This window comes from Lonchura striata, chromosome 32, assembly GCF_050655825.1.
Source record: "Lonchura striata isolate lonStrDom1 chromosome 32, ASM5065582v1, whole genome shotgun sequence".
NCBI lineage: Eukaryota > Metazoa > Chordata > Aves > Passeriformes > Estrildidae > Lonchura > Lonchura striata.
Genome location: NC_140734.1, coordinates 6,101,545 through 6,115,675, shown reverse-complemented (window position 1 = coordinate 6,115,675; position 14,131 = coordinate 6,101,545). Strand labels below are relative to the sequence as shown.

At 63.2% G+C, this 14,131-nt stretch overlaps 1 protein-coding gene across 4 annotated transcripts in view; it reads right to left on the bottom strand.

Annotated features, from left to right (window-relative positions):
• GUCY2D (guanylate cyclase 2D, retinal) overlaps nt 1-13,255 on the bottom strand; it is a 32,514-nt gene extending 19,259 nt beyond the window's left edge. For 3 of the 4 annotated variants that reach the window (XR_014950700.1, XM_085564336.1, XM_085564337.1), the window contains exons 1-9: nt 13,204-13,255; nt 9,346-11,211; nt 9,113-9,276; nt 7,599-8,992; nt 5,451-5,752; nt 3,348-3,702; nt 1,249-1,333; nt 492-588; nt 26-130 (exon numbers count right to left, since the gene is read on the bottom strand). Coding sequence is in view for 3 of the 4 variants with exons in the window: in XM_085564336.1 (XP_085420462.1) it covers nt 26-130; nt 492-588; nt 1,249-1,333; nt 3,348-3,702; nt 5,451-5,752; nt 7,599-8,992; nt 9,113-9,276; nt 9,346-11,127 (4,284 nt within the window). In the remaining variant the exon portion in view is untranslated. Of the gene's footprint in view, nt 1-25; nt 131-491; nt 589-1,248; nt 1,334-3,347; nt 3,703-5,450; nt 5,753-7,598; nt 8,993-9,076; nt 9,277-9,345; nt 11,212-13,203 lie in introns of all 4 variants that reach the window. The other variant, XM_085564338.1, reaches the window with a different exon arrangement.
• Between the last annotated feature and the right edge of the window lie 876 nt (nt 13,256-14,131).

Here is a 14,131-nt window from a genome sequence, read left to right as displayed (position 1 = left end):
GCGGGGGTGGCCCCGGGGGTCTCACCTCGGCCACGGCCACATTGGTGGTGTCCGGCCCGGGGGCGGCGCTGCGGACGCTGCGGGCGTCGCCCCCGCTCTGCCCGGCCAGGCTGGCGTGGCTGCTGTCCACCTGCGGGTCGCCAAAGGTCACCCAGGGGTCACCGGGGTCACCCAGGGGTCAGACAAGGTCACCAAAGGTCACCCAGGGTCCACCCAGTGTCACCCAGGGGTCACCCAGAGGTTACCCAGGGTCACCCAGGGTCACCCAGGGGTCACCCAAGGTCACCCAGGGTCATCCAGGGTCTCCCAGGGGTCACCCATGAGGTCCCAATCCCCAACCCCACCAATGTCCCCCCTTTTTGTCCCCAATGTCCCCGATGTCCCCAATGTCTCCAATCCCCCCAATGTCCCCGATGTCCCCAATGTCCCCAATGTCCCCAGTGTCCCCACTGTTCCGGATGTCCCCAACCCCCCCATGTCCCCGGTGTCACCTGTTTGCTGCTCTGGGTGTTGATGAAGGTCAGGTCCTCCATGGTCAGGATGATTTTGTTGGGGCCCTTCATGAGCTGCGCCTGCTGGATGCGGCGCCTGCGGGGACAGCAGGGGGACGGTGGGGACACTGAGGGGACAGCGGGGACACTGGGGACACTGGGGACACTGGGGACATTGGGGACATTGGGGACATTGGGGACAGTGGGGACATTGGGGGATTGGGGACAGTGGGGACATTGGGGGGATTGGGGACATAGGGGGGATTTGGGACATTGGGGACAGTGGGGACATTGGGGACACCCAGGGGACAGGGGGACTGCAGCAGCACTCCAGTATGGGGACATCAAGCTGCCAGGACCACCAGGGCCACCAGGACACCAGGGGACACCAGGGGACACCAGGTCCACCAGGGACACCAGGGCCACCAGGGACACCAGGGACACCAGGACACCAGGACACCAGGACACCAGGACACCAGGACCACCAGGGCCACCAGGGCCACCAGGGCCACCAGGACACCAGGACACCAGGACACCAGGACACCAGGGACACCAAGGGACACCAGGACACCAGGGCCACCAGGGACACCAGGACACCAGGACACCAGGGCCACCAGGGCCACCAGGGCCACCAGGGCCACCAGGGCCACCAGGGACACCAGGACACCAGGACACCAGGGCCACCAGGGCCACCAGGGCCACCAGGGACACCAGGACACCAGGACACCAGGACACCAGGGCCACCAGGGCCACCCACCGGATGTGGCAGGCCAGGGCGGCGCCGGCCGCGATGAGGGCGGCGATGAGGAGGAAGAGGAAGAAGACGAAGCCGGCGTCCATCCCTGCGGAGAGAGCACCGAGTGACCACGGTGACCACTGAGTGACCACTGAGTGACCAGAGTGACCACTGAGTGACCACTGAGTGACCACTGAGTGACCCTGAGTGACCAATGAGTGACCACTGAGTGACCACGGTGACCACTGAGTGACCACTGAGTGACCACTGAGTGACCAATGAGTGACCACTGAGTGACCACAGTGACCACTGAGTGACCACGGTGACCACTGAGTGACCACTGAGTGACCAGAGTGACCACTGAGTGACCACTGAGTGACCACTGAGTGACCACAGTGACCACTGAGTGACCACGGTGACCACTGAGTGACCACTGAGTGACCACTGAGTGACCAATGAGTGACCACAAGTGACCACTGAGTGACCACTGAGTGACCACTGAGTGACCACAGTGACCACAGCGACCAGAGTGACCACAGTGACCACTGAGTGACCACAGTGACCACAGTGACCACTGAGTGACCACAGGAGTGACCAGAGTGACCATGTGAGTGACCAAAGGGACCAGAGGGACCAGAGGGACCAGAGGGACCACGGAGTGACCAGAGTGACCAGGGGTGACCAGGGGAAGGAGCAGGGGTGACCAGGAGTGACCAGAACAATGGTGGTACCGCCAGCACAGCTGGTCCAGGTCCATGGTGGCACCATGACCATGGAGGAGACCATGGCTGGTCCAGAACCATGGTGGCCCCACAGAAGGTTCAGATCCATGGTGGCACCACCACCATGAGGAACCACGGCTGGTCCAGCACCATGGTGGCACCATGACCATGGAGGGAACCATGACTATGAGGAACCACGGCTGGTCCAGAACCATGGTGGCACCATGACCATGAGGGACACCATGACCATGAGGAACCACGGCTGGTCCAGCACGATGGAGGGAACCATGACCATGAGGAACCATGGCTGGTCCAGCACCATGGTGGAACCATGACCCTGATCATCCAGGCCCATGATGGCACCACCACCGTGAGGGAACCACAGCTGGTCCAGCACCATGGTGGAACCATGACCCTGATCATCCAGGCCCATGATGGCACCACCACCGTGAGGGAACCACAGCTGGTCCAGCACCATGGTGGAACCATGACCATGGAGGGAACCTTGACCATGAGGGGCACCATGACCCTGAGGAACCACGGCTGGTCCAGAACCATGGTGCCACCATCTCCACCCCAACCACCCCATGCCCACCACCACCATGAGGGAACCACGGCTGATCCAGAACCATGGTGCCGCCTCCACCACGCCCATCCCACCTCCACGGTGGCACCACCACTGTGAGGGAGCCATGGCTGGTCCAGCACTGTGGTGGCACCATGACCATGGAGGGAACCATGACCATGAGGGACACCATGACCATGAGGAATCATGGCTGGTCCAGAACCATGGAGGGAACCATGACCATGAGGAACCATGGCTGATCCAGAACCATGGTGCCACCACCACCATGACCATGGCACCACCACCATGAGGAACCACGGCTGATCCAAAACCATGGTGCCACCACCACCACCACCACCATGGCACCACCATGAGGAACCACGGCTGATCCAGCACCATGGTGGAACTATGACCCTGATCATCCAGGTCAATGGTGGCACCACCACCATGAGGGAACTATGGATGGTGCAGCACCATGGTGGAACCATGACCATGAGGGCCACCATGACCATGAGGAACCATGGCTGGTCCAGCACGATGGAGGGAACCATGACCATGAGGAACCATGGCTGGTCCAGCACGATGGAGGGAACCATGACCATGAGGAACCATGGCTGGTTCAGCACCATGGTACCACCAGCCCCATCCCAACCACCCCATGCCCATCACCACCACCATGGCCATAGCACCACCACCATGAGGAACCACGGCTGATCCAGCACCACAATCCCACCACCCCATGACCACCACCACCACCATGAGGAACCACGGCTGATCCAGCACCACAATCCCACCACCAGCACCACCACGCCCCCCACCGCCGTGGTCCTCACCGCCGTTGCAGATGGCGCCGGGGTCGAACCAGCAGCTGGCGTCGGTGGCCGGGCGGGCGCTGTGGGGCCAGTGGGCGCCGTGGGTGCCGTAGCGGAGCCCGCGCGTGCCCGGCTCCAGCCAGAAGACCGGCCACAGGTGGTGGCCCTTGCCGTCCGTGTCCAGGACCACGTAGGGCACCGAGACCTCGCCGTCGCCGTCCACCGTGAAGGTCTGGCCGAAGCCGTGGACCACCAGGTCGCGGGCGTGCTCGGCCACGCTGGTGCCCATCACCCAGCGGCCGCTGCGGCGCGTGGCCTCCACCGCCGCCGCCAGGAAGAAGATGGAGTTGTAGATGGTGGAGAAGAAGGGGTGGACCTGGTGAGGGGGGACGTGGTGGGACTTCAGGGCAGGTGGGACATGGTGGGATTGGTGGGAGGTTAGGATGGGTGGGATGTGGTGGGATATGGAGATGTGGTGGGACATGGTGGGACATGGGGACATGGTGGGACACCAGGATGGGTGGGATGTGGTGGGACATCAGGATAGGTGGGACATGGTGGGACAGGTGGGAGATGGTGGGATAGGTGGGACATGGTGGGACATGGGGACAGGTGGGATGTGGTGGGACAACAGGATGGGTGGGACGTGGTGGGACTTCAGGATAGGTGGGACATGGTGGGATTGGTGGGAGATGGTGGGATAGGTGGGACATGGTGGGACATGGGGACAGGTGGGATGTGGTGGGACAACAGGATGGGTGGGACGTGGTGGGACTTCAGGGCAGGTGGGACATGGTGGGATTGGTGGGAGGTTAGGATGTGTGGGACGTGGTGGGACATATGGTGGGACTTGGTGGGACATCAGGATGGGTGGGACATGGTGGGACACAGTGGGACACCAGGACGGGTGGGATGTGGTGGGACATCAGGATAGGTGGGACAGGTGGGACAGGTGGGACATGGTGGAACATGGTGGGACATCAGGACAGGTGGGACATGGGGACATGGTGGGACCTGGTGGTGATGACCCATTGGCCGTGGTCATCTTGCGTTGGCCATGGTCATGTCCCATTGACCCATAGTCAATGAAGATGGCCACGGTCATTTCCCATTGGCCATGGTCATCCTCCATTGGCCATGGTCAATGAAGATGGCCATGGTCAAGACACGACGGCCGCAATCATCTCCCCTTGGCCATGGCCACCTCCACCCTAAGTTGGTGGCCACAGTCATCTCTGCCCAATACTCCAGAGATGCCCCCAAATCCCCTGGAGATGCCCCCAAACCCCCTGGAGATCCCCTCAAACCCCCTGGAGATGCCCTCAAACCCTCTCCAGACACCCCCAAACCCCCCGGAGATGCCCTCAAACCCTCTCAAGATACTCTCAAACCCTTTCAAGGTAGCTTCAACCTTCTTGAGATGCCCTCAAACCCCCTGGAGATGCCCTCAAACCCAACAGAGATTCCCCCAAACACCCTGGAGATGCCCTCAAACCCCCGGAGACCCCTGCAAACCCCCCTGAGACCCCCCCAACCCCCTGGAGATGCCCTCAAACCCCCCAGAGACGCCCCCAAACCCCCTGGAGATGCCCTCAAACCCCCCAGAGATGCCCTCAAACCCTGTCCAGATACCCCAAACCCCCCGGAGATGCCTTTGAACCCCCCAGAGATGCCCCCAAACCCCCTGGAGATGCCCTCAAACCCAACAGAGATTCCCCCAAACACCCTGGAGATGCCCTCAAACCCCCGGAGACCCCTGCAAACCCCCCTGAGACCCCCCCCAACCCCCTGGAGATGCCCTCAAACCCCCCAGAGATGCCCTCAAACCCTGTCCAGATACCCCAAACCCCCCGGAGATGCCTTTGAACCCCCCAGAGACGTCCCCAAACCCCCCGGAGATGCCCTCAAACCCTCTCCAGATGCCCCCAACCCCCTGGAGATGCCCTCAAACCCTCTCCAGACACCCCCAAACCCCCCGGAGATGCCCTCAAACCCCCCAGAGACGTCCCCAAACCCCCCGGAGATGCCCTCAAACCCTCTCCAGATGCCCCCAACCCCCTGGAGATGCCCTCAAACCCCCCAGAGACACCCCCAAACCCCCCGGAGACCCCCACCCAGCCCCACCTCATCGGGGTCCAGGTTGGCGGGGACCTCGTGGGCCTTCTTGGCCTCCTCCAGGGCCTCGTGGAAGGAGGCGTCGGGCGAGTCGATGGTGATGGTCAGCACGGCGTCGTAGGCCAGGCGCAGCTTGGTGTTGTTGGCCAGCACCGGGTAGGACACGCGGTGGTAGGGCAGCGCGAAGGTCAGCGCGTCGTAGGGCACGAAGACGAAGGTCCCGTCCGTCATGCCCAGGTCCTCGGCCTTCTCCAGGAGAACCTTCTGCTCCCGGCCGCCCAGGAGCACCGAGTGCATGCACATCAGCACCACTGCGGGGACACGGGGGGACACGGGGGGACACGGGGACGTGGTGGCATCGGATCATGCCATGATGGACTTCATCTGTCCATCTGTGAGTGTCTCCATCCATCATCCATCCGTCCATCCATCCATCCATCCATCCATCCATCCATCCATCCATCATCCATCATCCATCATCCATCCATCATCCATCCATCCATCATCCATCCATCCATCATCCATCCATCATCCATCCATCCATCATCCATCCATCCATCCATCCATCCATCCATCCATCCATCATCCATCATCCATCCATCCATCCATCATCCATCCATCCATCATCCATCCATCATCCATCCATCCATCATCCATCCATCCATCATCCATCCATCCATCCATCATCCATCCATCTCCATCTCCATCTCCATCTCCATCTCCATCTCCATCTCCATCTCCATCTCCATCCCACCTCCATCCTCATGTCCATGTCCATGTCCACCTCTATTTCTCCAGCCCCATCCCCATGTCCATCTCCACCTCAACCTCCACCTCCACCTCCATCCCACTTTCATCTCCATGTCCACCTCCATCTCTCCATCTCTTCCTCCACCTCCATTTCTCCACCTCCATTTCTCCACCTCCATCCCCACCTCCACCTTCATTTCTCCACCACTATCCCCATGTCCACCTCCATCCCCACCTCCACCTCCACCTCCACCTCCACCTCCACCTCCACCTCCACCTCCATCTCTCCATGCCCACCTCCATTTCCATCCTCACCTCCATCCCCACCTCCACTTCCATTTGTCCACCTCCATCCCCACCTCCACCTCTATCTCCACCTCCATCCCCACCTCCATCTCTCCATCCCACCTCCACTTCCACCTCAACCTCAACCTCAACCTCCACCTCCATCTCTCCACCTCCAGCTCCACCTCCACCTCCACCTCCACTTCCACCTCCACCTCCACTTCCATCTCTCCACCCGCACCTCCACCTCCACCTCCACCTCCATCCCCACCTCCACCTCTATCTCCACATCCATCACCACCTCCATCTCCATCTCTCCATCCCCAGCTCCACTTCCACCTCAACCTCAACCTCCACCTCCATCTCTCCACCCGCACCTCCACCTCCATCCCCACCTCCATCTCTCCATCCCCAGGTCCACCTCCATGCGCACCTCCACCTCCATCTCTCCATGCCCACCTCCACCTCCATGCGCACCTCCGTTTCTCCACCTCCATCCCCATCGTCCACCTCCATCCCCACCTCCATTGCTGTGTCCACCTCCATCTCTCCATCCCCAGGTCCACCTCCATCCCCACCTCCATTTCTCCACTTCCATCCCCATGTCCACCTCCATCCCCACCTCCATTGCTGTGTCCACCTCCATCTCTCCATCCCCAGGTCCACCTCCATCCCCACCTCCATTTCTCCACCTCCATCCCCAGGTCCACCTCCATCCCCACCTCCATTGCTGTGTCCACCTCCATCTCTCCATCCCCAGGTCCACCTCCATTCCCACCTCCATTTCTCCACCTCCATCCCCAGGTCCACCTCCATCCCCACCTCCATTGCTGTGTCCACCTCCATCTCTCCATCCCCAGGTCCACCTCCATCCCCACCTCCATTTCTCCACTTCCATCCCCATGTCCACCTCCATTTCTCCACCTCCATCCCCATGTCCACTTCCATCCCCACCTCCATTTCTCCACCTCCATGCCCACCTCCACCTCCATCCTCACCTCCACCTCCATTTCTCCACCTCCATCCCCACCTCCACCTCCATCCTCACCTTCATCTCCACCTCCATCCCCACCTCCATCCCCAGGTCCACCTCCACCTCTCCATCCCCACCCCACCCCTCACCTCGGACCCCATCCGCCCTCTTCACCCTCCTGAGCGCCTCCTCCGCCTCCTCGCTCTCCTCTCCGGCCACGTCCACCACGGTGACCGGCAACCCCCTGGCGCGCAGCCCCGCGGCCACCTCCAGCGCCGTGTCCACCCACATCTCCTGCGGCGCGGCCAGCACGGCCACGTGCGCCCAACCGAAGTGCCTCAACACGGCCAGCAGCACCGCGGCCGGCTCGGGCAGCGCCCGCAGCCGCGTGGTGACCATGGTGGTGGTGGCCACCACCGAGGAACCTCCGCACGGCCCCGCGGCCGCCAGCGGTTTGTTCCAGGCGGTGGCCAGCAGCGCGGCCGCGCCGCAGGCCGCGGGGTTGAGCGGCCCCACGGCCAGAGCGCCCGCTCGCCGCTCGGCCGCCGCCAGCGCCGCCACGGCCGCGGGCGCCGCGCACGCCTCGGCCAGCGGCAGCGCGTCCCACCAGAGCCCCGCCGCCAGAGACGGGTCCCGGTTGAGCCGAGCCACCGCCAGGCGCGACGCCAGCTCCGGCAGCGCCCGAGCCAGGACGGGGTCGCACGTCCAGGGGCCCAGGACGGCCACGCGGAGGGTGGCGGCCAGGCAGGGCGGAGGGGAGCGAGGGAGGAGGAGGAGGAGGAGGAGGACGGGGAGGAAGCGCAGGGGAAGAGGGGATGGAGGTGGGAACACGCGAGGAACCGCGGGTGGAGGTGGGAACACGCCGGGGAGGAACCGCCGAGGAACCGCGGATGGACGTGGGATGGGAAGGGAGAGGAACCGCCGAGGAACTGGGGATGGAGGTGAGGTGGAAAGGGAGAGGAACTGCGGAGGAACCGGGGATGGAGGTGAGGTGGAAAGGGAGAGGAACCACTGAGGAACCGGGGATGGAGGTGGGATCAGGTGGGGATGTGGGCACGGGCTGGTACCGTCAAGAGAGGTGGAAAAGCCTTGGGAGATGTCACCACCATGGGAGGTGTCAAAGCTATGGGAGATGCCACCACTATGGGAGGTGGCACCATCATGGGAGATGGCACCACCATGGGAGGTGGCACCATGGGAGGTGGAAAAGCCCTGGGAGATGTCACTATGGGAAGTGGCACCATCATGGGAGGTGGAAAAGCCTTGGGAGATGCCACCATGGGAGATGTCAAAGCCCTGGGAGATGTCACCATCATGGGAGGTGGCACCGCCATGGGAGGTGGAAAAGTCATGGCAGATGTCACCATGAGAGGTGGCATCACCTTGGGAGGTGTCACCATGGGAGGTGGTACCACCATGGGAGGTGGAAAAGTCATGGCAGATGTCACCATGAGAGGTGGCATCACCATGGGAGGTGTCACCATGGGAGGTGGTACCACCATGGGAGGTGGAAAAGCCATCGGAGATGCCACCACCATGGGAGGTGTCACCATGGAAGGTGGCAGCATCATGGGAGGTGCCAAAGCCTTGGGAGATGCCATTATGGGAAGTGGCACCATCATGGGAGGTGGAAAAGCCATCGGAGATGCCACCACCATGGGAGGTGGAAAAGTCATGGCAGATGCCACCATGGTCACCATGGGAGGTGCCACCATGGGAGATGTCACTGCCATGGGAGATGTCCCTGTCGGAGAAGCCACCATGGTGGGAGATGTCACCGAGGGAGGTGGCACTGCAGGAGGTGCCACTGGCCTGGGAGGAGTCACTGTAGGAGATGTCACCGTGGGAGATGCCACTGCCACCACCACGGCAGGTGTCACTGTTGGAGATGGCAAGGTGGGAGATGCCACCATGGGAGATGCCACCATGGGAGATGCCACCATTGAAGGTGTCACTGTTGGAGATGCCACCATTGGAGATGCCACCACAGGAGATGCCACCATGGGAGATGTCACCATTGAAGGTGTCACCGTTGGAAATGCCACCACCATGGGAGGTGCCATCATGGCGGGTCATGACGCCAGAGGTGCCACCACCATGGAAAACGTCACTGTGGCTGGTGTCACCATGGGAGGTGCCACCATTGGAGATGTCACCATTGAAGGTGTCACTGTTGGAGATGCCACCCTTGGAGGTGCCACCGTGAGAAATGTCACCATGAGCAGAGCCACCACACTGGGAGGCGTCACCATGGGAGGAGATGCCAGCTTGGGAGGTGCCACCATTTGAGATGCCACCATGGGAGTTGTCACTGTTGCAGGTGCCACCATCTTGGGAAACGTCACTGTGGGACATGCCACCATGGGAGACGTCCATATGGGAGATGTCACCATGGGAGGTGTCACCACTGATGGAGCTGTCCCTGTTGCAGGTGCAACCATGGGAACTGAAGCCATGGGAGATGCCACCACCATGGGAGATGTTTCCATGGGAGATGTCACCACTGCGTGTGGAGATGTCCCTGTTGCAGGTGCCACCATGGGAGATGTCACTGTAGGAGATGCCACCACTGCTGGAGATGTCCTCGTGGGAGATGCCACCATGGGAACCGAAGCCATGGGAGATGCCACCACCATGGGAGATGTCACTGTTGAAGATGTCACCATGGGAGATGCCACCATGAGAGGTACCACCACTGCTGGAGATGTCACTCTTGCAGGTGCCACCATGGGAACCGAAGCCATGGGAGATGCCACCACCATGGGAGATGTCACTGAGGGAGATGTCCCCATGGGAGATGTCCTTGTGGGAGATGCCACCATGGGAACTGAAGCCATTTGAGATGCCACCACCGTGGGAGATGTTTCCATGGGAGATGTCACCACTGCTGGAGACGTCGCTGTTGCAGGTGCCACCATGGGAACCGAAGCCATGGGAGATGCCACCACTGTTGAAGATGTCCTCATGGGAGATGCCACCATGGGAGATGTCACCATGGGAACTGAAGCCATGGGAGATGCCACCACCATGGGCAATGTCACTGTTGAAGATGTCACCGTGGAAGATGGCACCATGGGAGATGTCACCACCATGGGAGGTGCCACCACTGCTGGAGACGTCACTCTTGCAGGTGCCACCAAGGGAACCGAAGCCATGGGAGATGCCACCATGGTGGGAGATGTCCCCATGGGAGGTGTCACCGTGGGAACCGAAGCCATGGGAGATGCCACCACCATGGGAGGTGCCACCACTGCCGGAGATGTCACTCTTGCAGGTGCCACCGTGGGAACCAAAGCCATTGGAGACGCCACCACCATGGGAGATGTCACTGAGGGAGGTGTCACCATGGGAACCGAAGCCATGGGAGGTGCCACCATGGTGGGAGATGTCCCCGTGGGAGGTGTCACCGTGGGAACTGAAGCCATGGGAGATGCCACCATGGTGGGAGATGTCCCCATGGGAGGTGTCACCGTGGGAACCGAAGCCATGGGAGATGCCACCACCATGGGAGGTGCCACCACTGCCGGAGATGTCACTGAGGGAGGTGCCACCGTGGGAACCGAAGCCATGGGAGATGCCACCACCATGGGAGATGTCCCCGTGGCCGGTCCCGGTGCCACCAGGGGATGTCCGGGCGCCGTCCCCGCGGTCGCCGGCCCCTCCCCCGCGCGGCCGCATGTCCAGGCCGGGCCGGACGCGTCCCTCAGGCCGGGCCGTGGCCGGAGCCGTCCAGCGATGTCACCATGGCCACCGCGGGGTCACCTGGGGACGGCCTGGTCACTCGGGGTCAGGGGTCAGTGGTCACTCGGGGTCAGGGGTCAGTGGTCACTCGGGCTCTGGGGTCACTCGGGGTCAGGGGTCAGTGGTCAGTGGTCACTGGTCACTCAGTGGTCAGTGGTCACTCGGGGTCAGGGGTCACTGGTCAGTGGTCACGGGGTCAGGGGTCAGGGGTCACTGGTCAGTGGGGGTCAGTGGTCAGTGGTCACTCGGGGTCAGGGGTCACTGGTCAGTGGGGGTCACTGGTCAGTGGTCACTCGGGGTCAGGGGTCACTGGTCAGTGGTCAGTGGGGGTCAGTGGTCATTCGGGTCAGTGGTCATTTGGGTCAGTGGTCAGTGGTCATTCGAGGGTTCAGAGGTCAGTGAGTGGTCAGTGAGTGGTCAGTGGTCACTCAGGGGTCAGTGGGGGTCAGGGGTCACTCGGGGTCAGCAGTCAGTGGTCAGTGGGGGGGTCAGTGGTCAGTGAGTGGTCAGTGGGGATCAGTGGTCACTCAGGGGTCAGTGGGGATCAGTGGTCACTCAGGGGTCAGTGGTCACTCGGGGTCAGGGGTCAGTGGTCAGTGGTCACTCAGGGGTCAGTGGTCACTCAGGTCAGTGGTCACTCGGGTCAGTGGTCACTCGGGTCAGTGGTCACTCAGGTCAGTGGTCACTCAGGGGTCAGGGGTCACTCGGGGTCAGTGGTCAGTGGTCAGTGGTCACTCAGGGGTCAGTGGTCACTCAGGTCAGTGGTCACTCGGGTCAGTGGTCACTCGGGTCAGTGGTCACTCAGGTCAGTGGTCACTCGGGTCAGTGGTCACTCAGTGGTCACTCAGTGGTCAGTGGTCACTCAGGTCAGTGGTCACTCAGTGGTCACTCAGGGGTCAGTGGTCACTCAGGTCAGTGGTCACTCAGTGGTCACTCAGGGGTCAGTGGTCACTTGGGTCAGTTGTCATTTGGGTCAGTGGTCAGCGGTCAGTGGTCACTCAGGGGTCAGTGGTCACTCAGGGTCAGTGGTCAGTGGTGGTCAGTGGTCACTCGGGGTCAGGGGTCAGTGGTCAGTGGTCACTCAGTGGTCAGTGGTCACTCAGGGTCAGTGGTCAGTGGTCAGTGGTCACTCAGGGTCAGGGGTCAGTGGTCACTCAGGGTCAGTGGTCAGTGGTCAGTGGTCACTCAGGGTCAGTGGTCAGTGGTCACTCAGGGTCAGTGGTCACTCGGGTCAGTGGTCACTCAGGGGTCAGTGGTCAGTGGTCAGTGGTCAGTGGTCACTCAGGGGTCAGTGGTCAGGGGTCACTCAGGGTCAGGGGTCAGTGGTCACTCAGGGTCAGGGGTCACTCAGGGGTCAGTGGTCACTCAGTGGTCAGTGGTCAGTGGTCAGTGGTCACTCGGGGTCAGTGGTCACTCAGTGGTCAGTGGTCACTCGGGGTCAGTGGTCAGTGGTCAGTGGTCACTCGGGGTCACTCGGGGTCAGCGGGGGGGTGGCTGTTCCGGCCCTTCCCATCCCCCCTCCCCCCGCTCCCATCGTGCCCCGCGGCGGCGGCAACGGGGGGGGAGGGGCGGGGGGGAGGGGCGGGGGAGGGGACAGTGGGGGAGGGGACAGTGGGGGAGGGGACAGTGGGGAGGGGGGGTCTCACCTGAGGGGGGAGGGGCGGGGGGGAGGGGACACACCTGGGGGGGGAGGGGACAGTGGGGGAGGGGCAATGGGGGAGGGGACAGTGGGGAGGGGGGGTCTCACCTGAGGGGGGAGGGGCGGGGGGGAGGGGACACACCTGGGGGGGGAGGGGACAGTGGGGGAGGGGCAATGGGGGGAGGGGCAATGGGGGGAGGGGACAGTGGGGGAGGGGCGGGGGAGAGGGGCTGGGGGGAGGGGTTTGGGGGGGTCTCACCTGGGGGGGGAGGGGCTGGATTTGGGGGGGGTCTCACCGGGGGGGGAGGGGCTGGGGGGAGGGGCTGGATTTGGGGGGGGGTCTCACCGGGGGGGGAGGGGTTTGGGGGTCTCACCTGTCCGCAGGTCCCGGGGGGTCCGTGGAAGGATCCGGGGGGTCCCGGGGGGTCCCGGGGGGATTTTGGGGGGGGGTCCTGGGGGGGTTGGGGGGGTCCCGGGGGGGCTTCAGGGTCCCGGGGGGGGGTCCCAGGCAAATTTTGGGGGGGGTCCCGGGGGGGTTTGGGATTTTGGGGGGGGTCCCGGGAGCGGTTTATGGATCCCGGGGGGGTCGCGGGGGATTTTGGGGGGGGTCCCGGGGGTCGCAGGAATTTTGGGGGGGGGTCCCGGGGGTATTTTGGGGAACCCCGGGGGGTTTTTGGGGGTCCCGGGGATATTTTGGGGGGGTCCCGGGGGTATTTAGAGGGGGTCCCGCGGTATTTGGAATTTTTGGGGGGGGGTCCCGGGGGTATTTTGGGGGGTTCCCGGGGTTTTTGGGGGTCCCGGGGGTATTTGGGGGGGTTCCCGGGGGTCGCAGGGATTTTGGGGGGGTCCCGGGGGTATTTGGGGGCGGGTCCCGGGGATTTTGGGGGTCCCGGGGGTATTTGGGGGGGGTCCCGGGGGTATTTGGGGGGGGGTCCCGGGGGTATTTGGGGGGGGGTCCCGGGGGTATTTGGGGGGGGGTCCCGGGGGTATTTGGGGGGGGTCCCGGGGATTTTGGGGGTCCCGGGGGTATTTGGGGGGGGGTCCCGGGGGGATTCAGGGGGGTCCCGGGGTTATTTGGGGGGGGGTCCCGGGGATTTTGGGCGTCCCGGGGTTATTTGGGGGGGGGTCCCGGGGGTTTTGGGGGTCCCGGCGCTCCCCCGGCCCTCCCGGCGCCGCCGCCGCCCCGAGTGCGGCCGGAGCGGGGGGGAGGGGCGGGGGGGAGGGGCGGGGGGGAGGGGGGGGTTAATCCGCCCCTCCCCCACCCCGGGGGGGCAAAGCCGATTAACGGGGGGGGGGGGAGGG